The sequence below is a fragment of the Fusarium proliferatum genome (genome assembly GCF_900067095.1).
Source record: "Fusarium proliferatum ET1 genome assembly, contig: FPRO_scaffold001, whole genome shotgun sequence".
NCBI lineage: Eukaryota > Fungi > Ascomycota > Sordariomycetes > Hypocreales > Nectriaceae > Fusarium > Fusarium proliferatum.
In genome coordinates this window covers 3,957,193-3,978,845 of record NW_022194790.1, presented here as the reverse complement: position 1 = coordinate 3,978,845, position 21,653 = coordinate 3,957,193, and the positions used below count along the sequence as shown (strand labels likewise).

The following is a 21,653-nucleotide window of genomic DNA, read 5'->3' as shown; positions in this document are numbered from 1 at the left end:
TAAGGAATAGGTGCAATGGGGTTGGCTGCAAAGGATTTCGTCGGTTTTTGGGCTCGGAAGAACAAAGACGTCATGGAAAATACGGAGATGGCGTGATAGTGTTTCCGGGCGTATATACCCATTTTAAAGGAGGCGAAGCGGATAGGAAGGGTCTGTACTGCGGAACAAACATGTCGTGGAGGTGATGCAGTTGAAAGACGCTCTGTTCTCTTCTGTGCAATGGCGTGGTTGTGAGCGTATGGTATGGTCTCGGTGTATCTGGGGGGTTGATGGTAAAATGCGAGAACAAGATATTCATCTTCACAAAATCGAGCTTGCGATAGGTTCTTTTATGCGAATTCTGAGGTGAATGAATATGTCCTACCAGTTGTTTGCCATGTCGTGTCGGAAAGCAGTGGGCGGCATACCTGGGTAGATGAGTATCCGTATTATACATATGTATGTAGGTACTACAAATACCCACTGGCATGGTGTGATCTGATGAAACAATATGATGGATATGATAAGATAAACACAAGACAATCCATGAGCACTAGTTAGACAAGTCACAAGTGGACTGTTTGCCTCCAGATCGGAGCCGGGGATACGGGATATACGGGGCAGCCGAGCCCGGGCGGAGTTGGGGCTTGCGGACTTGCGGAGTTTGTGGAGGTCCCGCTCCAAAGAGAAAGTCCCCGATTCGGTCTGGGAGACGAGCAGCGACCATCGAAGATTGACTTTAGTTAGGTGGTTAAAGAAAATAGTACTACTGCTTACGGCTTACACCAGACAAAGTCCGCAAAGAGGATGCATCAGGGGTTTCCCTCACTCCATTCTCTTGATTATATTTCACTCTGGTAGGCCTGTTCATTCTCCGACGTCAAGTCCGTCGACAATCTTGGGAATCCTTTTTCCGCCTTTCCTCTTCTAACATTCTCGCCCTCACCAGCCATCGCCCTCACTCTCACCCATTCATCCACTCACTCATTCTATCTCACATATATATCATGGACTCACTCGGGTCGCTGGCTGCGCGCAAGATGGACCGCTCAGCTGCCTCGAGACAGAAGAGCTGCAACGCCTGCGTGAGAGGGAAGCGCAAGTGTGACAAGAAGACCCCTCGCTGTACTCGCTGTGCGGCAAAGGGCCTCGACTGTGTATATCAGAGATTGCCACCAGGGGCCAACTTTCACGACGACGATCTGTGTGCCGGCCTTGGCGCTACTGAGAACCTAAACGAAGTCCCTGATTTTGATATGGGCTTTGACATCAACAACTTGGGAGTAGACTCGAGTGCCAGTGCCAGCACCAGCAACACCACGCCCGATAGTCTCGACACAGTCACCACATCGCCGATAGAGCTCGACTCTCCCCTTGACTTCTCCATCATCGACCATCTCATGGCCAACGATACTTCTCTCGGTTCCGAGCTATGGAACATGGGAGACTATGGAAACAACAAGCTCGGCATACCACCCGTGCCAGCAGGGCCTGTCGTCATCCGCGATGTGGCTCTTCTGGATAGAGCAGATGCCTGCCTGGCCGACTTCAACCCGCTGGACGTGTACGACCCTCGCACCCGCGTAGGATACACAGTAGATATCATCACCAACCTCTACAGGGACTTCGCTCGGACTCGCCGGCTGCCCTTCATCCACCCCCGTCTCTACGGCTCCAACCTCCCAAAGACCATGCTAGCGGCCTTCTCAGCGGCGTCAGCCTATTCAGCGCGAACTCCCGAGAACAAAGGTTGGGTGTACAAACTCATCACCGACATGGCCAAGGAGATCCATCGCGAGGGTGAGCGGGCCTCGACGCCCGCGGAGAAGCTGGCGCGGGTGCAAGCGCTGGTTGTTCTGGACTCTATCCGTATGTTCGATGGTGACGTTACTCTGAGGGCAACGAGCGAGCGCGAGATGTCGCAGTTTATAGCGTGGATGTTTGCTCTCAAAGAGGTGGAAGAGGAGTTGTCAGTAGGGGACGAGCCTGGTGCCACAACCATGAAAGGTCCACCTCCACCAAGCTGGGAGGTAAGATGATCAAGGAAATGTGCCATGGAGGATTCTTGCTGACGTTGAGACAGAGCTGGCTGCTCGCCGAGAGTATACGCCGAACCACCGTCATGTCATTTGCTTTCGTGTGCATGACAAGCATACTCAAGTCCCTTGAGCGTGAGTCTTGTTCTCCATGCCTGTACTCACATCCATCTAACACTTTGTCATAGCACCCTGCGGTATTATGGAGGGTCCATCCTTTCAGTTCACTGCATCGAGATACCTCTGGGAAGCCGATTCATCCATGGCCTTCTACCGGGCGTGGCAGACCAAACCACAGTACCCGGTGCGGAATCTCGACTTCAAGGGTGTCTGGTTGCATGCCCAGCCTGAGGACGTTGATGAGTTTACGAAGCTAATGCTTACTGCGTAAGTAACTCCGTCTATCGAGTTTGTTGTTGCATCTGACATGAAGTAGACAAATGGGCCCTGAAGCTATCGATCAGTTCATGATGGGTGCTGCGTGTTGATTCTGTGCAAGTAACTAATGTCTGTCTCATTTGTCCTGTAATGGTAGTTAGGCGTCAGGGTGCTGGTAGTCACCAAATTTCCCACGATATCACGGATCAAGTTGATTTACAATCAAAATTGTTGAGCTGGTAACCATGCGGAAAACACACTAGTGACAACAAGATGCTACTGCAATGATGCTATATCGACAGGCATTTAATGCTGACTCACACCTCATCTTGGGTGATCCTCCAGACCAACCTCTCGCCACTGACTCCCTTATTCCTCAGAATATCCAACGCCTTTTGGGCCCTCTCAACAGCTGATGAACCTTCCACAACGCGATACTTATTTGGGGTGATGACCCCGTCTTTGAGTAGCTTGGGTACCATCTCTGGTTGAGCCTTTTCCTTGAGAAACTCATTCTAGGTAGTTCATGTTAGTCTCCGAATGCTTCAGGGTGACCAAGAGGGACTTACTGAGAGGTAGAAATGTGTTCGCACACCGCGAACTTCAACACCATCGGCCCATTGGCCGACCAACACCTTGGAGACGTCCATTTCATACTCAGGCTCTTCTTCAAGTGTGGCATCTTTGAGAATGACAGGCAGCATGACGGCCACAGTGCTGCCGCGTTGAGCAATCTTGGACAGAGGCTTTAGAGTGCCCTCTAATGAACCAATGCAGTCGATGATATAAGGCAGTTTGGGCTCTGTTCTGTTACTGATGAATTGGAGGATCCTATCGACAACATCTTGCTTCCGATAGTCAAAGGTATCGGTTGCGCCAATGCTGCGAAGGTACGCATGCTGTTTTTCACTTGCCACGGCGATGATGTTCTTGAAGCCCCAGTGCCTGAAGACCTGGACTGCATAGATACCGACGCTGCTCGATGCACCCCAGATGAGGATAGGGTCATGGGCCTGCTTGGGCGTGTAACCTTGCGGTACAGGCCATGGAAGCTCCAGTTTGAGATCGGCAGTGGCAGTGTGAAAGACAGTCACGAGATTCACAGAGACTGTCACGGCTTCCTGGTAAGAGATGTTGTCTGGGATTCTAGAAGCAAGATAAGCAGGGATTGTGATGTATTCCTGGTGATTTGCCTCTTTTCCACCATGGAAAGCAAAGGAAACGACACGGTCTCCAACACTCAGCCCCTTAAGGTCACCGCCATCGCCAACAGCCACGACTCTTCCAGCGGCACCACCACTGCCCATTTGCTGCGGGTACTCGGAGATGAGTAGACCGCCATCGGCACGGTGAAGGTCGAGAGGAGTTGAAGAGGTCCAGGCAACACGAACTAGGACTTCACCAGGGGCGGGAGGATACACAGGGACCGTTTGAAAGGCGAACGGGGTGCGTTTTGCAGGGAGGACTATGGCTTGCTGAGTTGAGGGGATAGAAGACATGACGGGCTTGGGTTCGGTATAGGTGATGGATGGCTTCGGTGAATAGATTCGATGCCACTCTACAGATGTAGCAATTCCACAGGTTTATATACTATTATCTATGTATACTTGACTGCTCTTTACTCGAGATCTCGTCTCCTGATAATGCGTAATGCGTAATGCGTGCATAGGAAGTCGTATTAATAAAACGTAGATATTTGTCAGCTTGAACTCCGTGGAACGCCTAAACGAGCCCCACCGAAGTTTCTACATGTCTAAGGAAGCTTGCACAATGTTTCGTATTCAAAGCAAAGCGACCTTGTGAATAGATGATGCAAGCAGGCAAGCGGCAAGGCAGGGCAGGGCAGGGTAGATCTAGTCCATGGGCCCCACGAGTGCAAGATGGGATGAGCTTCAATGATAATGGTCACACGTGAGTTTTAAGGCTGAGGTGGATATGTTGGATGCTGATGTAAGATGGGGTCTTAAAGAGGAAAGTAAGTAGGTAGGTACTTAGTTATCCCATCAATGATGTGGTAATGGATGGTCAAAATCGAGCTGATGAACGGGAGAAGGGAGTGATAAGGCCCGATTCGATCAAATATCAGGATTTCACGATGCCTTGGTAGGTTGTCAATCATGCCCATCGCCAATAAATGGCTCCGGGGATAAATGGGGGTTTCATTTCCAACGCCATAACTAACTCGTACAGTAAAAGGAAAAGGTACCTGATCTGATCTGATCTGGGCCAGTCATCCAAAGCATTCATCCATCCCATAAATCATCCCATTAAATTCCTGAATTCCTGAATTCCTGAATTCCTAACTTCCCAGCCTCAAAATATTCCATGTCATATGGTTCTGTCTTTAGACGGTAGCAGAGCCCATGAGGACCGTCCCGGCCGCAGGCCCGACATCCACATGCTTTTGCGTGACATTTCCGCTCTTGGCATCATCTCTCGAAGTCGGAGGGCGTCCGAGGTCGGCTACGACATTGCGGACTCGCTGTCGCATGCTCTTGCGGTGCTGCTTTGCGGCTTCGTTTGTAGACATGTCCGTGTCGGCTTTTGTCGGTGAGACATGGTCCTGGGCTTCTTTGGAGAAGACGGTTGAGCCTGACAGGACAGAGGCAGCGTCGCTTGTGGTGTCCATTTTTTTCTTCTTCCTTGTGAGAGACGAATTGACTTTGAAAAGAAGGAGACGCTTTGCTTTTGTTTGTATGAGTGATATTAAATTGATAGAGAGCTAAGAAATGGCGGGGGTGAGGCTGAAGTTTTTATATAAGGAAGGCGAGGGATAGGAAGGTACTGTCCTATCTCCTCCTCTCCTCTCCTCTCCTCTCCCCCGACTTTTATCTGCCTGCCTCTTCCCTTGATTGCCTTGTCTGCCTTTCAGGGTCTAGATCTTTGGTGGTAGTGTTACTGACCCCGCGCTACTGTGCGGTGAACCCACTTTCATTAACCTTAATCAGTTCCACTTATCTCAAGGAATTTACTATGGTATTGTCGTTCTGCTATAATAAAGGAAGGACATTGTAATACAGAGTAACATGATTAATCTTCATCAAGCCTCTCTTCTTATTATACCAATATCGTGTATTTTAATTCGACTATAATGCGATTCTCTAGAGACATCTACCCTTCCTCATGGTTAGTAGCTGTTCAGACAGTCTAGACAACCCAATGTAACCCCTCCCCATCACTCACACGTCAAACTCTCTGAATCCATCCGCCGACGCCACTGGCTATACCCCATATCCCTTCGCATCAACATCTACAGCTGAATCATCCTCCTCATTGTGCCACCAAATCGATGTAAGCACATCCAACCCCAAGGTCTCAAACTCCTCCAAATTAGCCTCCTCCTCCCCTCTCTCAACTCTTCCACCCCAGCTATCGGCACACGTAAACACTTCTCTCACACAGTCTATGTTCCACGGTCCGCAGTCCCAATCCCCTCCATCCATACTGTAGAACTCGACCACCAGATTAGTCGCGCCGAAGAGCAGCTCGCACTGTTCGCGGCAAAGCTGCGTCTGATGCGTCTCCCGCGCATCACCCCAGCTAACCCGGTACCACATAGAGTAGTTCTCTGGTTGGCATGTTGTGCTGTGAACCATGTCGTATAACTGGGCCATGCAGAGGCCCCGTGAGGATTTGGGCTTGATAAGAGCAGTGCGGACATTGCGGAACCACATGTCGAAGCCCTCTGATTTCAGATATCCCATAGTCGGAGGCGGTGGTTGAGATACAAGCATCCGCCGCCAACTGGAATTGCCCATAGTGAAGTTCTCAAGCCGCTCCGTCTTCTCCAGGATAGATAAGCTTCTCGCTTCTCCTTGTGCTTTAATCGCTCCTTCGGGAGCCCAAGGTAAGCGAAGGAACGAGTCTGCTCTTCGAAGATACGTGTACTTGCGGTCGACATCGAAGAAGCATCGTCCAAACTTCTCAACCAGCAGCGGGTTGAGTGTGAAACTCTGCAGTTTTCGGGCCCCTGCCGAGGACACGGGTTGGAAGAACAGCGCTTGCTGTATTCTGGGAGATTCTCCTATCATCGCAGCCCAGTGACGACATACCCGCGATGCAGACACAAGAAGTGTCTTCATGTCAAGGTGTAAGAGGATGAGCTCCAGCAATTCCGGCACCGCGAGTATCCTGGCCATAGTGACTGCGAGCTCCATTGCGAATTCAGATCAACGTTGTTTATATCGAAGGATCATTCCAGATGCAAGACAATAAGACTCGAGAAAAGTGAGAATGGTGCGGGTTGTCATACGAAGTTTTATAGAAGCTGCAAAACCGATGATGTAGTGGTTATCAAATATGGGAATTAACCTCACATGATGAACTGGGCTGCGAGTCATGATGCCATGGCTGCACTTTAGTGCATGCATGCGACCAAAATGTAACTTCATATGTTATGTTGGTTAAAGTTGTGCCAAAAATCCTGCCTCGGTAGCAAATGGCCAAGCTTGGTTGGCTTACAAGACCTGCCTACTTGGGCTGTGAGTGCCAATCCTGTTTGACTCTCCCATATTCATGGCGCTAATGAGATTACACCAACGAAGCAAATCACCACCTCAATCCGATAAGGTTTTATACTTTTAGGGTCAGGCTGGATGGAATGTTGTTAACTGCTTGGTACATGAAGTAAGAGAAATGGCACCCAAAGAAGGCTCAGGCTGGATTAGAGGTATATATATATCTCATTCATTAGCTGTGCTGTTGTGTACATAACCGTCTTAGTCGAAGAGGATCTTTATCTTCCCTAGTGCTCCTTTCATGACACCATTACACACAGTGACAAAAGGAATTCCCAGACGCCCAGACTCCAATCATGCTGCCAAAGGCCCAAAATGACAGTCCCTTGTTACCCTAAAAAGCCCAAACAGTAAATCCTTGCACAAGTGCCCCGTGAAGATTAAAGAGGTCATAGAGGAGAGGAAAAGCGTGTGCGCGCAGTCTACTTGGTTCGTTCCAGAACCTCGACTCGCTTGTTTCCGAGGTCGACAATCTTGCCGACAAGCTTGCCTGCCTGGTCCATCTCGGTGATGTCGTCGGCGCCTCCCAGGCTCACACCGTTGACCATGATATTGGGTACGGTCCTTCGGCCTGTTGTCTCGAGGAGTTGATCTTGCAGGGCTTGGCCTTGGGGATGGATATCGAGTTCAACGACGTAGGGCTCGGGTGTGATGGAGTACTTTTCCATCAGAAGGCTCTTGGCTCGCTTCGAGAAGGGGCAGTACGTCTTTGAGAAGATGATGACTGGATGGCAATTAGTGATCATGGTCCTCCCAGTGTTTGCTCTCGGAGACCTACCAGGTGATTTCTTGAGGATAGAGTCAAGCTCTTCGCGAGCCGCAATTGCCTCCTTGCTCCTCGTCTCCGTTTCGGGTTTCTTCTCCGCTGCTGCCGCGGGAGCTGCTACATCGCCAGACTCTCCGCCAACAGGCTTGACGATTTTATCCTTATCCTGACCTTCCGCAGAACTTCCAACTCCCACAACCTTCTTGGGAGGATCAGGTCGCAGACCTCCCTTCTCGTTTGCCTTGCCCTTCGCCTCGGCCTCGGCCGCCTTGAGACGCTCCTGCATCTGAGCAGCCAGCTTCTGGTCGTCTGCGTCGATATCGCCGTCTCCATCCTTGTCAGCGTGAGGCTGTCCAGCCTTCTCTCCGGTTGCAAAGTCGACGATGGGTGCCGGGGGCTCGTTTGCGCTCATGGCATTTTGGGTCTTCTTAATAAACTCTTGGCCCGTATAGGTCTCTGCATCGTGATGCGAGTCGAACCCCGAGGTGTAGAAGAGGATAAAGATAAACGTGCCAATCGTCGCCAGGATTAGTAGGCGTACTCGGCGTGGAGAAGGCATGTCGGCGGGATGATGATCTCAGGACCAGGGGTGGGTGCGCTAGGGAGCGAGCTCTGGTCAAGAGCTCTTGAGCGTCGCGCCGGCGAGCGATTGGAGTTGATGGAGGAGCAGCAGGGTCGTCTCGGATAGCGATGATTAAGGAGCGTCGAAAAAGACGGGAAGGACAGTGAGAAAAGATATCGGTCGGCTGGGGTGTTGAGCCGAAGATGACGGCGGTGGGAAAATGGGAATGGAAACGGAAATGAAGAGGAACGGGATACGAGAGTCGACCTCCCAGGGACAGATTCTCCAGATTAACTAGAGCCTGAGGTAAGGGAGAGCTCTCCAATTCCAGCAGAGGGTAGGTGTCTGTGGCCAATCAGGGGGGGTCTCATGGGGGATAAGACAGTGCGTGTCATCATGGACTGTGCTACAGATGGAAAGATTTTATTTTATACGCTTGATAAACCTAGAGTTTGAGCAGTAATATCTTATAAAAATTTTTTTTGAATTGTGTGAACTCAAAGAGGTACAGGCAGTATTCGAAAGTAGCATATAAAATTATAAACCATGTTTGGTTCAAGTATCTAACCAATGCTCATATGGCCATCCAATATTAAACAAACTCAGCCCAGCACGCCAATATCAGAAGAGCCAGCTTCTGATTTCCTCTCATCACTTCCACCCGATCATTGCAAGATCTTGGTTCTTCTACAGGTCAGCACACGCATCATATTAGTCGTGGGCTTGTCACCTACCATTGAATATCTATACCGTCAGCCGGTTCACGGAATGGTGCATCTCCTTCCTGGTCAGGCACAGTCTGTGCTCGCACACTCTCACTAGGCTTCTGAGGCTCTTCGGACAATACTTGGGGGGCTCCATGGTGATAGTGTGATCTTGCGCGGTGCAGAAGGGCTGCTCTTGTTGCGTGGAGGTGTCGAAGATGTTGATTACCGTGGCGGTGATGGTGCATTGCTGGTGCAGCCTCGAGAGTGAAGGCCCAAAGGAAGAAGGCTAGAAAGAAGGAGAGTTTGAAGGATAACATTTTGTGCTGTGAATTGAAGCGATGCAACGAATTGGTTTGACTATTTGCTTGCTGCTATCACGAAAACTCTGCTGGGCTATTCGCTCTTATATGTCCTTTGGATACCCTTGCTCCCTTCTCCCATCGAGACCATATGACGAGCAGTGTACTTACAATGAGTCTGCTCCATGCTTCAGTGCCGCATTCGGTCGCAACCGTCCTTTCTTGGGGCCCCTCGGGAGGAATTTGCAGGGTCGTGAGCCGCACTGAGACAATCTTCTAATAGAGCTGTTTGCGACAAGAAACTATTTCTGGTCCCGCCAACCCCTTCAACCTATGCTCACTCCATCACATGAACCCTTTTATCAGGATAAAGCTCATATGAACAGGTTTTAAACCCCTCATATAAGCTATTTCCTTGGCCGTTGAGATCGTCGTCAATGTTGATCTGGCCCTCGTGGAAAGGGAAGGCTGGTACTTGTGAGACATTCTCAATAATCACGCTACATGTGACATTGTGGGGGTTACAGTATCACGATTTGAGTGTTTGTTGCTCAGGCAGCGATCTGGCTCAAACCTACATCAGAACTATCAAGTTGACGTGTTAATCTTTTCATGATATTGACTTACATGGAGGCCGTCTTTGAAGCGTGACTAATCGACATTGTTGCTTCGAACCAATAGAAACCTGCCAAAACTCTTTTTCACAATGAGCATCCATAGGTAGTGGCACGGGCGTTGATGGATCTTGACAAGTTGCATTTCTAGTGACTTCGATTTACGTTGAAAAGAAGTGTCCTTTTACTTTCGACTGAGTCATATCCTGGAGTTTCATGGCATATAACGGAGAATCAAATTCATTTATTCGTCTATCCTTTCTGTTCTCTCATTTTTTGATTCTTTGTAAAGTTCCTCGCCATTTTACGTTGCAACCCTTTGAACTCACTCCAGTTGTCTCCCCTTGAGTTCTCCGACCTTGTAGACTTTTAAATCTGCCCCTTCAATACTCTGCTCGAGGGTTTACAACAATCACCAATAATACTCCCTCGTCTCAGATCCGATATCAAACCCTGGCCACCCTTTTTATTCAACCTTGAAGAGCTCTCACTCATTTGAGGCATCAGATATTCATATTCAGGATGGCTCCCTCAAGGGCAAAATCCTTGTCGCTCATGATCGCCCTCGTTCTGGGTATTGTCCTCTGCATCTTTGCAGCACCGACACTCGCCTCAGCTCCAGCTGCAGCCTCACAACCATCTCCAGAGGCAGATGTCGAACTCATCTGCCACACAGATAACCCCAAAGACTGTTACCCAAAGGTGTTTCAACCAACAGATGAGTTCCAGGTCGTCCACGATGATCAGGAACTTCCTCACGGGCTCCATGTCCGCCTGAATATGTCCAACGGCAAGAAGGAGGCCAAGATCAATGTCCCCGATGAAGGAAACCCTGCACTCGAAGGCCTCCCGGTTGACCAGGCTGTTGTTGTCGTCGATCAGCAGCAACAGGAGGATCCCCAAATCCCCAAGGGAGCACCGGCTTATGAACCCATTGGTAAAATCAAGGAGCCCGAGGGCGAGGATTTCGTCGGTAAGCCCTTCTTCACCGCCATGAAGATGTTGAAGGCTGGCGAAACCGGCCAAGGCAAGGAGCTTGACGATGCGCTCGAGGGAATGGAAGAACTGTCACATGATATTTACTACGGTCTCAAGGTCACCGAAGACCCAGCGGTGTTGAAGGCTCTCTTCTGCATGATGGCAGATTCAGATGTTGCTTACCCTGCTGGCATCACTCCTCGGGATCATCAAGCAGCTGCCATCCTCGGGGCCGCGCTGCAGAACAATGCTGCGGCATTGAAAGAGATCACCAAGCAGTGGCCTAGTCTCATGGAGGGCCAGTGCCCGAGCAACAGCAAGTCTCTAAAGGAGTCTTTCTATACACCTCTTGTGCCCGCTCATGTTCCATCGTCGCTCAGCACCAAGACGTTGGCCTCTGCAGCGAAAGCCAAGGTTGGGGCTATCAACGGCCTCATCAAGAGCGATGTCATCCGAGAGGAATTCCTCAACAACGACGGCATGAAGCTGTTGCTTGAGGTGCTCGTGCCCGAAGGCAAAGAATGGGATACTACACAGCGCAAGGTCGGCCAGTTGGTTCTAGATACTTTCTTGGATGAAGATATGGGCGCAAAGCTCGGTCAGTGGCCTCGCACGGAGCGAGACAGCGACGCAAAATGCCGAGTATTCGAGACAAGCACCGGAGAGGGGTGCTGGGACTACCATGTCGCGAGGATCCTGAAGGAGAACAAGAGAGACAGCGGGCATTGGAGCCGGGATCTACATGATCGGCTTGCAGCATTGAGGAAGAGCGGAAAGGTGCCTCCTCGGGTTGAATTGTAGATTCCAGCACAGCAATTAGTAGCATAGCGTAGCGTAGCATCTGCCAAGCGAGATTATTATAGGTAGGCAGAGCAATAGAGCAACTACGCATTTCAAGTTGTAAAAATCGAGCATTGCGACATTCTGCATGTGAGATTGCTGTGCCCAAATGTGGTGCAATTGAAGGATTGATCCTGATGTGGTTCGCTAGATTGAGCTCGGTGCAGGAGAATTTCGGACATTACATTGACCTTACTCCATCTTACAACCAACATAACATTCATGGATGTTGCTGACACCAGATCCTGAGATAAGTCAGTACTAACCCTACCTACTAACTTATATACCACAATCGGACCCGTCTTGATACGTATTTCTGCTCTCCGGCTCTTTCGGACCAAAACCTCAGTCTCCCTCGTCTAAAATGAATCAAGACGTGCCCTTCCAGCTAAGGCATGATAAAAAAGGTCGTGGAATCTTCTCCACCAGAGCCTTTTCTCCAGGCGACATCATCCTCCCATTTACACCAACAATTCTCATCCCCTCGCTATCTCATATCAAAACCATCTGCAGCCACTGCTTCAAGCCGGCTGACGTGCGCTCCTGTTCCGGCTGCCACGCCGTGTCCTACTGCGATGCCACTTGTCAATCTGCGAACTGGACTGCAGTCCACTCCAAAGAGTGCAAACTACTGCGTAAGGTGACCGAGCAAGGACACCCGGGCATACCGACGCCCGTACGCGCGGTGATACAGGCGCTGGTGAAGCCTGGTATTGGCGCTGCGTTGGAGAACCTCGAAGGAAATGTCGAGTCTTGGAGGAAGAGTGACAAATGGGCCGACATGGAGATGATGGCCATGGGTGCTACTGCGTTTACTGGGCAGGGCACGGGTCAAGAGGAATTGCAGAAGACGCTGGCTCTACTCTGCAAGGTAAGCCTCCCCAGAACTGCATGGCAACAGGTCGATATACTGACACACTGCAGATTCAGACAAATGCCTTTCATAGGTATGATGCCGATCTTGGACAGGTCGGCATCTTTCTCGAACCAAAGCTCGCCATGGCCAACCACTCCTGCATCCCCAATGCCATGGTGCAGTTTGTTGGCAGGAAGGCCATACTGAGAGCTGAAAAGCCGATCAAAGTCGATGAAGAGATTGAGATCTCTTACACCGGTATGTCTCATATCCTCAAGATGCCCTGTCCACTGACGTGCTGTCAGATTACACGTTCCCTCGGTCCAAGAGGAAACACGCACTCGCACCGTATTTTTTCGATTGTCAATGCCCTAGATGCGAGAAAGACCTCAACGTCTACCAAGTCTGCGCCGGCTCTCCAATCATCAATATGAACCGCCATAGCCTGGTTGCTGATGTCGGCAAGCTTGGCAAGCACCCTGCCGCAACAGATTCGACCAAAGCCTCAACGGCTACGAGTTTCAGCGAGCAACTGTCTGATTTAATAGATGAGAAAGACCCTACCTTATCACCAGAGGATCGTCGAAGAGTACTTGGAGCTCGTTACCAGCAATGCAGAGGACTGACAGCCGAGAACCTTTGGGCGGTATCACCACTCCCACAGCTGCTGACTGAGGTATCGATCCTATACATCGAAGAAAGCAACTTCATATATGCCTTAACTACGGCATGCTTCGTTGCGACTTCCAGCGAACCTTATCGACATGTCTTGCCACATCATCCTATTCGCATCAAGGGCCTTTTACTCGTCGCCAAATTACTCGCCAATACGGCAGCCGACACGGCCTCACTCGGCAATTCACAAGCAGTGGCATCAAAGGGAGATATTAATCAGAGGGCTCTTCAAACACTACAGGACATTGACCAGGTTTCCTTGTGCCAGATGCTTCTCATCATGATTATAGCGTCTGTTCCCAGGGACTATGCTCGAGAATGGGAAGTCTCGGCCACCGCTCAGCAGATGCTGGATGAAATCAATGAACTACCAGGAAGAGACCAGGAGTTGTCTCTTATCAACGCCTGGAAAGAGAATCCTGAGGGTGAACAAGCTCGAGCTTTCTTTGAGTATGCTGTAGTGAAGCAAGTAGATTCTCTGGCAAGTTTGGGACTCGAGATACTTGAGATGGACTTTGGCTATTAGATACATAGAGATAATTTAGTGTTGGTTTACGAACCGAATAGATTCTCGAGTTGAGAATATAGATGCTTGAGGACTGGACTTTGGATATATAATTGAGTGTCGTAACATTTCTTGATTACATACCTACCTTAAGTAGGTAAGGTAGGTCTTTATATCCATGTCTACCCTCCTGTCGCGTGCTAGGTCGGCGCGTAAAGTGGTTAAGCCTACAGACACTCTCTCATTGGCCGATCTCATAACAGGCTTGCGCCGGGCCCTACTCTCTACTAGGCTAGGTCCCTTGAAAAACGCCTGGCAAAGCAAGCAGGTACGTACCTCTGGCACTGCAGTGCACCTACTCGGGTAAGGTAGTAGTAAGTTACTGTCTGCATTCTTGGATCGCCATTATTTTTTATTCCTTCCCAACATTGTTGCCTCACGACGTGATCTCTTTCCACGTTTCTCCTTGTAGCGGCGCATTATTTGCGTTCGCACTTGCATAAAGTTCGTAATGGGTAAGAAAGCAAAGAGAAAAGCCGCCAAACTCGTCAACAAAGCCCTTACAGCCCTAGGATCTGACCCAATCCCCGAACCCGTCGACCAGGCCTCTTCAAGCGACAATCAAGATGAGGCCCAAACCTCCGACAAGTTCGACCAGGGCGTTCCTGTCACGACGGCCATCGCGACTCTCGAGAAGGATCCGTCAACACAAAGCGATGGCAGCCTGAAGCGGTCTAATCCCCATGACGCAGACGACGGCGGAGAGTGGCAGGTCGTTTCACGGGCTGCAAAGAAGCTTAAGAAGGTCCCTAAACCTGGCAAGAATTATCCCACCATTGCATTCTCGCCCAATGCGCGACTGCAATCCAAGATCAATATTTCCCAGATGCGAGACCTGGTTACATATATCTTTGCCGACGGAGCTGGCCCTCAATGGATCGGCATTACCCATCGCCCAGCGTTCCGAAAGATTGTGGCTATAATGATACCCGGTATTGAGGAGGCCATGTTCAAACACAACGTCGACTTTGATACATATAACGATGCTGATCGGGAGGGAAATGCTGCCGTAACGTCGCCGGACGACTACTATCCCCGTCCACTGAAGAGAGAGCGCCTGCCCAAGGCTCTGCAACCATTCGCTGATATGTTCACGCATCTATGGCCCGTCAAGACACCCGGCGATGACAGGCACGGGAAGATGCATTCGCCCTTGGCCGCTTTCCTAACAACCCCCACCCCGAAGGAAAAGAATGGGCCAAAGAAGGGCATCAAACCAGCACACGAGCCTTCAGGCTGGAAGAACGAGAGAACACGCATCACCGAGTTCCTTTGTACAGTTGATGATCTAACTGACAACGGCTACTTGGTTCATCCAGCTATGCTGGAAGGTGTTGCAAGAGATCAGTTCGTCCTCCCCGAAGGATGGGTCATCACCCATGTGAAAAGCCTCGAAGAAGGTCAAGTCCCAGAAGACGAAGTTGAAAAGGGCAGCATCACCCAAGGACGAGACATTCTGGCCCTGGATTGTGAAATGTGCATGACTGGAGAGGACGAGTTCTCCCTGACAAGAATCAGCATAGTTGACTGGTTCGGCAACGTTGTGCTCGATGAACTTGTCAAGCCTGATAAGCCCATTACCGACTACGTCACCCGATTCTCTGGAATCACAGAAGAGATGCTTGCACCTGTAACAACTACATTACATGACATCCAGCAGAAGCTACTCGAACTGCTGACCCCTCGCACAATCTTGATAGGGCACTCTTTAGAGTCAGATACCAAGGCTCTCCGCATCACTCACCCCTTTATCATCGACACATCCATCATTTATCCGCATCCTCGCGGTCCTCCTCTCAAATCCTCTCTAAAATGGCTGGCGCAAAAATATCTGTCAAAGGAGATTCAAAAAGGTGGTGCAAATGGCCACGACAGCATCGAAGACTCTAAAACCTGCCTCGATCTTGTCAAACAGAAATGTGAAAAGGGCAAGGCCTGGGGAACGTCCGACTCACAGGGAGAGAACTTGTTCCGCCGACTAGCGCGAGCTGGAACTGCATACAAGGCCCAAGGGGGGGCCGCAGGTGGCGCGGAGGTCGGCAAGACGAGCGCAGCTGTTGACTGGGGTGATCCCTCCAAGGGGGCTGGAGCCGGCGCAACTCATCAGCTCGGCTGTAAGAACGACGAGGATGTAGCTAACAACGTAATTCGTGCTGTGCAGGGAGACCCGGATGGCCTCGAAATCCGCGGCGGCGGAGTTGACTTTGTCTGGGCGAGAATGCGAGAGGTTGAGGCCCTTCAAGGCTGGTGGAACCGTAACCGTGCCGACAACATAAACAGCGACGGTGGTCCTCCACAAGACCCTGAGGCCGTCCCATCCGACAAGTCAGAGCTCGAGCGGGCCCTCGTACGCCTTACAGAGCGTCTCACACGCATCTATGACGCCCTGCCGCCCTGCACAGCCTTCATGTTGTACAGCGGTTCGGGCGATCCGCGCGAGATGTCGCGTCTGCAGAAGGCGCAGACACAGTGGCGCAAGGAGTACAACACACCTGGCAAGAACTGGAACGACCTGAGTGTCAAATGGACCGATGTCGAGGAACAGGCGCTCAAGGAAGCGGCGCGCAAGGCTCGGTCAGGCATAGGGTTTATCTCGGTGAAGTGAAATACCAACACCAAAGGGACGCAAAGGTATCAGACAACAAAGGACACTGTTGCAACTGAAGACAAAGTGTCAGATGCGTAACAATGCATATCTTGCTGAGGGACTATTTACGGCTCTACAAAAAGACTACTTGCATGTAAACAGACCACCGTCTGTTAAAAAGTGCACAAACAAATGAGATCAAGTACAAGGGTCATTACAACTTCTCATTAGAATTGTGCCTAGTAAATCCCGGTTCTTCGTCGTCTCAGGCTGGTAAATCATATCCAGAACCTTGGCAACATACTCCTCCAAAATTATATAGCTACACTTTCATTTCCACAAAGCCTACTACATAAAACAATAGACATGGTGGGGCTTCGATGACCCCTGGTGTAAAACCCTCCCTGAACCAGCTTTTTGTTACGCCAACGCTAGCATGGACATTCTCAAAAAGAAGATATCCTTAAACACAAAGGAAAATTGACTTTAGGCGGTCAGGCTCAAATAATAAAAATTTGCCATAAAAAATCCCGTATGTAACGCCTTCTCGTTCGCTTGTACTTTCAGAGCTCGAGTTCCTTCGTGAGAAGCTGCAGCTGTGACTGAATTGTGTTCGATTCATAACCAAAAATGAGGGAAAGTGAGCATGTGTACTCATGTGTGAGGATCTTGTGGACCTTGGTCTATAAATCGTGTACATGGTTTCGCCCCTTGAGGCAACCAAACAAAAATGAAAATAGTATTAGGTTGAAACCCGAGAAGGGTGTGTAGTGGCCGATCATGTCGACGAGTGTGTCATGGTAAGCAACATAGAAGAGTGACCAACAGATCTCCTACTTGGCTATAATAGCAAAAACATCAAGTGCGAGGTCTGGCAGGAGGATCCTCGACAAGCTCAGCGGAGCTGCCGAGCAGATCCACGTCACGGTGCAACGGGTCAACTCGGCTGACACCATGTTGTGACACCATGCCAAAGCTGGCCGGCCGCTCATCAACTGAAGGGCCGAAGTCGATGTTGGTGAACTCGCCGGGGAACTCCATGGACGAATTGGACGACAATCGCTTTTGGGAGTTGGTTCGCTCAAACGGTAGCCGCGATGACGCTGATAGTGTAGCACGGTGGTGACTTGAGGTGCGGCTAACAGCATCGGGGTCTCCTCGCCACTGAGATTCGAAGGATATCGTAGAGCCTGGCATATTCATGAGGGTAAGAGATGGCGCTCGGCTGTGATCACTACCCCCAAAGTGGCCAGAAGCACGCTTGGAGCTCTTCCGAGGAATCTCTGGGGCATCATCATCCTCAGCTTCGCGCAGTGCAATATGCGGCGCCTTGGACAAAGACTTGCTTGGCTCTCGAGGGAAACTCTCGCTGCCGGCACTGAAAGTACGTCGGGGTCGCTCCAGCACAGGACTCTCCGGCTCAGAGTCTTGAGGATCACCGTTGTCGTCTAGTAGAGCACTTTGAGGTTGACGCCCTGGAGACCGCCTTGGTCGAGGCTCGTCTTCATCATCTGAGTCAATTGGACCGTTCCGTAGTACGCCCATAGCCACTGGAATACCCTCAGGGGGCGACTCTCCACCGTTCCTAGCCATCATGGCTGGAGGCATCCGTGAGCTCCTCACAACTTCAAAACCCTTGCCCTTCTCCTTTGTCTTCCCACCGAATAGATTCCGGAACCAGCCCGAGGCAGTAGCCACAGGACCAGTTGGATCGGCGGGACCAGTTCCAAGTTTCCGGCCCGGGCCGTCGGAGTTCAAGGCGGGTCCACGAACCCCGTAGTAAAAGTCAACCTCGCGAGTGGCATAATCGGGTCGGTTTGGAGGTATACTGGCTTGAGAGTACCCAGCGGGAGGGGGCGCTGGTGTTGCCCCTCGAGAAATATCCGCACCCATATCGGCAGGATCGCCTAGAACTCCAGCCGGGTTAGCCCCCTTAACATCTGCTGTGTTAGAGCCACCAGGTCCTTCGGAGTGGATGGACTCGTTCATCGTCTGTCGTCTTCGAGGAGGTCGATAGTAAGGATCGGCAGCGTCTATTGATTGTGTAGGATGATGGCGGGCAGCGCTGGGGGAGGGCAGGAAAGAAAATGTACTCCTCTCCCCAGGGGTGTTGGGCATGTATGAGCTGCTGCTATCCACGTTCTGCGGCATGCCAGAGTAAACGTCGATGCTATCGAGCGCCGAGCTGCTCCTATGCCGAGGATTCATGAGTCCACCGAGACTAGCACCAGACTCGCTTCGAACCCTTCCGCTTGGCATGGCATATCCCGACTTGCCGCTATCGTCCACGTCCAACATTGCTGCTGTCGACAACTGGCTTGCTCGGGATGGACCAGTGTTACGTTGCTGTGTGTTGCGGCGAGACAGCTGTCGCATACCGAAGATCTTTGTGAGTCCGCCACGGGTCAGACCTCGAGCGTCGTCTCCGCCAGCTCCAAGCATGCGAGCCGCGACTTCGATAATGGTCTGTAGTGCGTTGAGGAAGAACCCAAATATCAAGGCCGCACCGTGGATTCCCAAGATGATGTAACCAATCCAACCCTTGTCGCCCTCGGAAACATCAAGAGTAGGCACGAATGCTACCATTAGTAAGATAGAAGTTAGACGAAGTGCTCCAAAAAGTGTATGATAAGCATTCATCGCTGTTGAGCGCTGAAACGGCCGGAAGGCATGGATGGTAAGAATATGAATTACTTCGCAAATGGCGAGCAGTACCACCTGAGCGATACCACTAGGCTGCACAGCACCGACAGTGATACCCCGAAGGAATGTTAGGAAGACGGGAATGAGAGCGAATGCAGCAGCCTCGTCGGAGTATGTATTATACAGAGGGCCGTATAAGAGAACAGTCGGCAGATCATCGTAGAGGACGGACTTTGGCCTTGTTCTGATTATGAGATAAAAGAGGTATGCCGCGAAGATTATGAGGAAAATCAAGGTAACCACGGCCAGGGCAATCGTATACGTCGGAGAATCGCCAGCAGTGACTAGCTGAAAGCACGACAGAGCGATAATTGGGAATAAGAAATAGTTGAAGACAATGCGAACAGCGTTGCCAACGGAAAAGGGGACATTCTTTGAACGCAGATCTTCCTCGGGGGTGTTGTTGATCTTTCGGAATAACCACTGGACTGCAAATGCGCCCTGGACTAGAACGGTGACCGAGGCAATGCACACACATAGCCAAACCATCATACCGGCCCAGATATCTCTACTCTCAGCCATGCCAACCAATTGACCAAGCTCTTGAAGTCCATAAGTGGCATTGGTGACATAAATACCATCGACAACGCTCTGCCATGATGGGGCATCGGCGACAAAGCTCTCGTTGAACATTAGAGTCGACCAGGCCATCTGACTGACAATGGGTTGATAGAAGCCGGGATAGTCAAGGGTGAGGCCACCGCTTAGCGCGATAAATTGGATATACTGAAGGCAATCTCCAAAGCCCGGCGTGACAAGACGGAGCAGATCAACATCTCGACCATAGTTGGAAGTCCAGTGAAAGATATCAGATGAGCCCCAGGGACTGAAGATGGCTGAGAACACGACTGCAAAACCTGTGAAAAGGAGCACTATCATGGGTAAAAACTTGAGTAGCCACGAGAGATCTCCCAGATCCGGGGTCACCGCCATGGAAACACAGCCAATCTGAGGAGCATCACGAGTCCCATCAATAATTGACATACTAGGTGCTAGGGAAGCAAACCCATAAGATGAGTAGGCGTCCCATGTGATGTTAATAGAAGGGAGCTTGTATGCATCACTATAGATTTGTGGTCAGTACCTCGTATCTCTCTTGACTTCAATTCATGAGTAGTTTATGGACAAGGACGTACCTATAATCAACTTCTCCAAAGTAAGGTCCAAGCGGACAAGATCCGTTTACCAATGAAGTGTTACAGAAATTAAATTTGTCGTTGTTATACGGAACATATGTCAAGAAGTGAACCTTTGGGAAGTAAGTCGTAGCGGTGTTGTAGCCATCTTTCTTCTGGGGAGTTTCGGCGATTTTGCCATTGATATCGCTGGCATCCTTCCAAGAAGGGTCATCGGGCGGTGGCAGCGCGCTGGTCGTTCGGGCGCCCGTGACATTTCCCCAAACAATAACTCGAAGGTTGTGTTTCTCGTTCTCGGTATCGAAGACGGCATCGGCGTACAAGGGAACCCATTGCAGCCTCGTCGGTTCGTGCAAGCGGTAGGCGTCGCTGAGGCAGTTTGTGAAAGGGATCCTCACAGCATGAGCAGGCGATACGGCGTGCATTACAATGAGAAGAGCGACGAGTAGACTCTTCGACAACTGAGATATGGTGCTATATCGAAGGGGCCACGCCCTTTGGTGAAAGACAGCTTGTGTCATGGCTGTGGGATAACACTGATTGCACGGGTGACCAGAGGAAACTACGGGAGCGAGGGCAGCAGGCGCGGAGCCAGATATCGGGGATTTCGACGACCGTGCCACATGTCGCCTCCTGGGCAGGTCTTGGATGAGGCCGCGATGGTGTGAGTAAGGGCGGCAATCTTGCGAACAGTCGACAAGTTGTTGACTGGCCAGACCAAGCTGCATAGCTTCGAGATTAGGACTATCCAAGAAGCTGGAATAACCAAGATGGTTGAAATTTGCCAGTGGAGTCAAACTGTGAAGGCGAGTAATCGGATCGGAGAGGTTCGTGGTGGCTCAGACGGAGATCATCTTGGGTGTCGAGAGGAGTAAGCCGACAGAAGATTAGAAGACCGACCAGCAAACGAGCAAACGAACGAACGAAAGAGCGAGCGACGTGATTCTCGAGAGATGGCAACGGATGTGAGGTGATGTTTGTTTAGATGGCCACGGATCAAATGCTGATTGCTACTAGAGTTATCTACGATGGGTAGACAAAGCTGATGAAGCTACCTGAAATACAGAAATAGGGAAGCGAAGCGAAGCGAAATCGATTGACAGAACGAGCGAGTGAAGAATTAGGCAGGAAGGAATAATCCAAAAGGAGGAGAAGGAGGGAAAAAAAAGGCCCAACAGTACCTAGGTAGAGCAGCAAAATGCGTGAGCGAATAGGTAGGTAGGTTCTGCTGTGCGCGCAATGCAATGGTCGTGTGTCGATCGAACCTGACGGATGGATTCTTTTTTGGGGGGCGGGCAGCAAGGGAAAAGAGACGCCCTTGTCCCAGTCGTTGAAGTGGGAAGAACAATCTAACGGGGGACCCATGGAGAAGTATCAGGTACATGTCAAGTCAGCGCTGGGGATAAAACGCTAAGAGGAGCCTGTAAGTCTGTAAAACGCCCCGGGCCAGACGGC

At 50.6% G+C, this 21,653-nt stretch overlaps 10 protein-coding genes across 10 annotated transcripts; 4 read left to right on the top strand and 6 right to left on the bottom strand.

Moving 5' to 3' along the window:
- Positions 1-986: 986 nt before the first annotated feature.
- Positions 987-2,503, top strand: FPRO_00778 (uncharacterized protein; the record flags this gene model as incomplete). The annotated part of the gene is made up of 4 exons (XM_031222647.1): positions 987-2,009; positions 2,063-2,150; positions 2,204-2,402; positions 2,452-2,503. 4 exons carry the CDS (start codon positions 987-989, stop codon positions 2,501-2,503), a joined length of 1,362 nt encoding a protein of 453 aa, XP_031075693.1.
- Positions 2,504-2,710: 207 nt separating this feature from the next.
- Positions 2,711-3,892, bottom strand: FPRO_00779 (related to Zn-dependent oxidoreductases; the record flags this gene model as incomplete). The annotated part of the gene is made up of 2 exons (XM_031222636.1): positions 2,711-2,908; positions 2,963-3,892. The coding sequence occupies 2 exons, from the start codon at positions 3,890-3,892 to the stop codon at positions 2,711-2,713; spliced, it is 1,128 nt and encodes a 375-aa protein (XP_031075692.1).
- An 845-nt stretch (positions 3,893-4,737) lies between these two features.
- FPRO_00780 (uncharacterized protein) lies at positions 4,738-5,022 on the bottom strand (the record flags this gene model as incomplete). The annotated part of the gene is made up of 1 exon (XM_031222625.1): positions 4,738-5,022. One exon carries the CDS (start codon positions 5,020-5,022, stop codon positions 4,738-4,740), a length of 285 nt encoding a protein of 94 aa, XP_031075691.1.
- A 592-nt stretch (positions 5,023-5,614) lies between these two features.
- On the bottom strand, positions 5,615-6,532 carry FPRO_00781 (uncharacterized protein; the record flags this gene model as incomplete). The annotated part of the gene is made up of 1 exon (XM_031222614.1): positions 5,615-6,532. The coding sequence occupies one exon, from the start codon at positions 6,530-6,532 to the stop codon at positions 5,615-5,617; it is 918 nt and encodes a 305-aa protein (XP_031075690.1).
- An 800-nt stretch (positions 6,533-7,332) lies between these two features.
- On the bottom strand, positions 7,333-8,235 carry FPRO_00782 (uncharacterized protein; the record flags this gene model as incomplete). The annotated part of the gene is made up of 2 exons (XM_031222603.1): positions 7,333-7,634; positions 7,689-8,235. The coding sequence occupies 2 exons, from the start codon at positions 8,233-8,235 to the stop codon at positions 7,333-7,335; spliced, it is 849 nt and encodes a 282-aa protein (XP_031075689.1).
- Positions 8,236-8,889: 654 nt separating this feature from the next.
- Positions 8,890-9,262, bottom strand: FPRO_00783 (uncharacterized protein; the record flags this gene model as incomplete). Its single annotated transcript, XM_031222592.1, has 2 exons — positions 8,890-8,915; positions 8,989-9,262. The coding sequence occupies 2 exons, from the start codon at positions 9,260-9,262 to the stop codon at positions 8,890-8,892; spliced, it is 300 nt and encodes a 99-aa protein (XP_031075688.1).
- A 1,118-nt stretch (positions 9,263-10,380) lies between these two features.
- Positions 10,381-11,637, top strand: FPRO_00784 (uncharacterized protein; the record flags this gene model as incomplete). The annotated part of the gene is made up of 1 exon (XM_031222581.1): positions 10,381-11,637. One exon carries the CDS (start codon positions 10,381-10,383, stop codon positions 11,635-11,637), a length of 1,257 nt encoding a protein of 418 aa, XP_031075687.1.
- A 403-nt stretch (positions 11,638-12,040) lies between these two features.
- Positions 12,041-13,733, top strand: FPRO_00785 (uncharacterized protein; the record flags this gene model as incomplete). The annotated part of the gene is made up of 3 exons (XM_031222570.1): positions 12,041-12,547; positions 12,601-12,790; positions 12,838-13,733. The coding sequence occupies 3 exons, from the start codon at positions 12,041-12,043 to the stop codon at positions 13,731-13,733; spliced, it is 1,593 nt and encodes a 530-aa protein (XP_031075686.1).
- Positions 13,734-14,223: 490 nt separating this feature from the next.
- On the top strand, positions 14,224-16,377 carry FPRO_00786 (uncharacterized protein; the record flags this gene model as incomplete). The annotated part of the gene is made up of 1 exon (XM_031222558.1): positions 14,224-16,377. The coding sequence occupies one exon, from the start codon at positions 14,224-14,226 to the stop codon at positions 16,375-16,377; it is 2,154 nt and encodes a 717-aa protein (XP_031075685.1).
- An 840-nt stretch (positions 16,378-17,217) lies between these two features.
- On the bottom strand, positions 17,218-20,926 carry FPRO_00787 (uncharacterized protein; the record flags this gene model as incomplete). The annotated part of the gene is made up of 2 exons (XM_031222547.1): positions 17,218-20,125; positions 20,199-20,926. The coding sequence occupies 2 exons, from the start codon at positions 20,924-20,926 to the stop codon at positions 17,218-17,220; spliced, it is 3,636 nt and encodes a 1,211-aa protein (XP_031075684.1).
- Between the last annotated feature and the right edge of the window lie 727 nt (positions 20,927-21,653).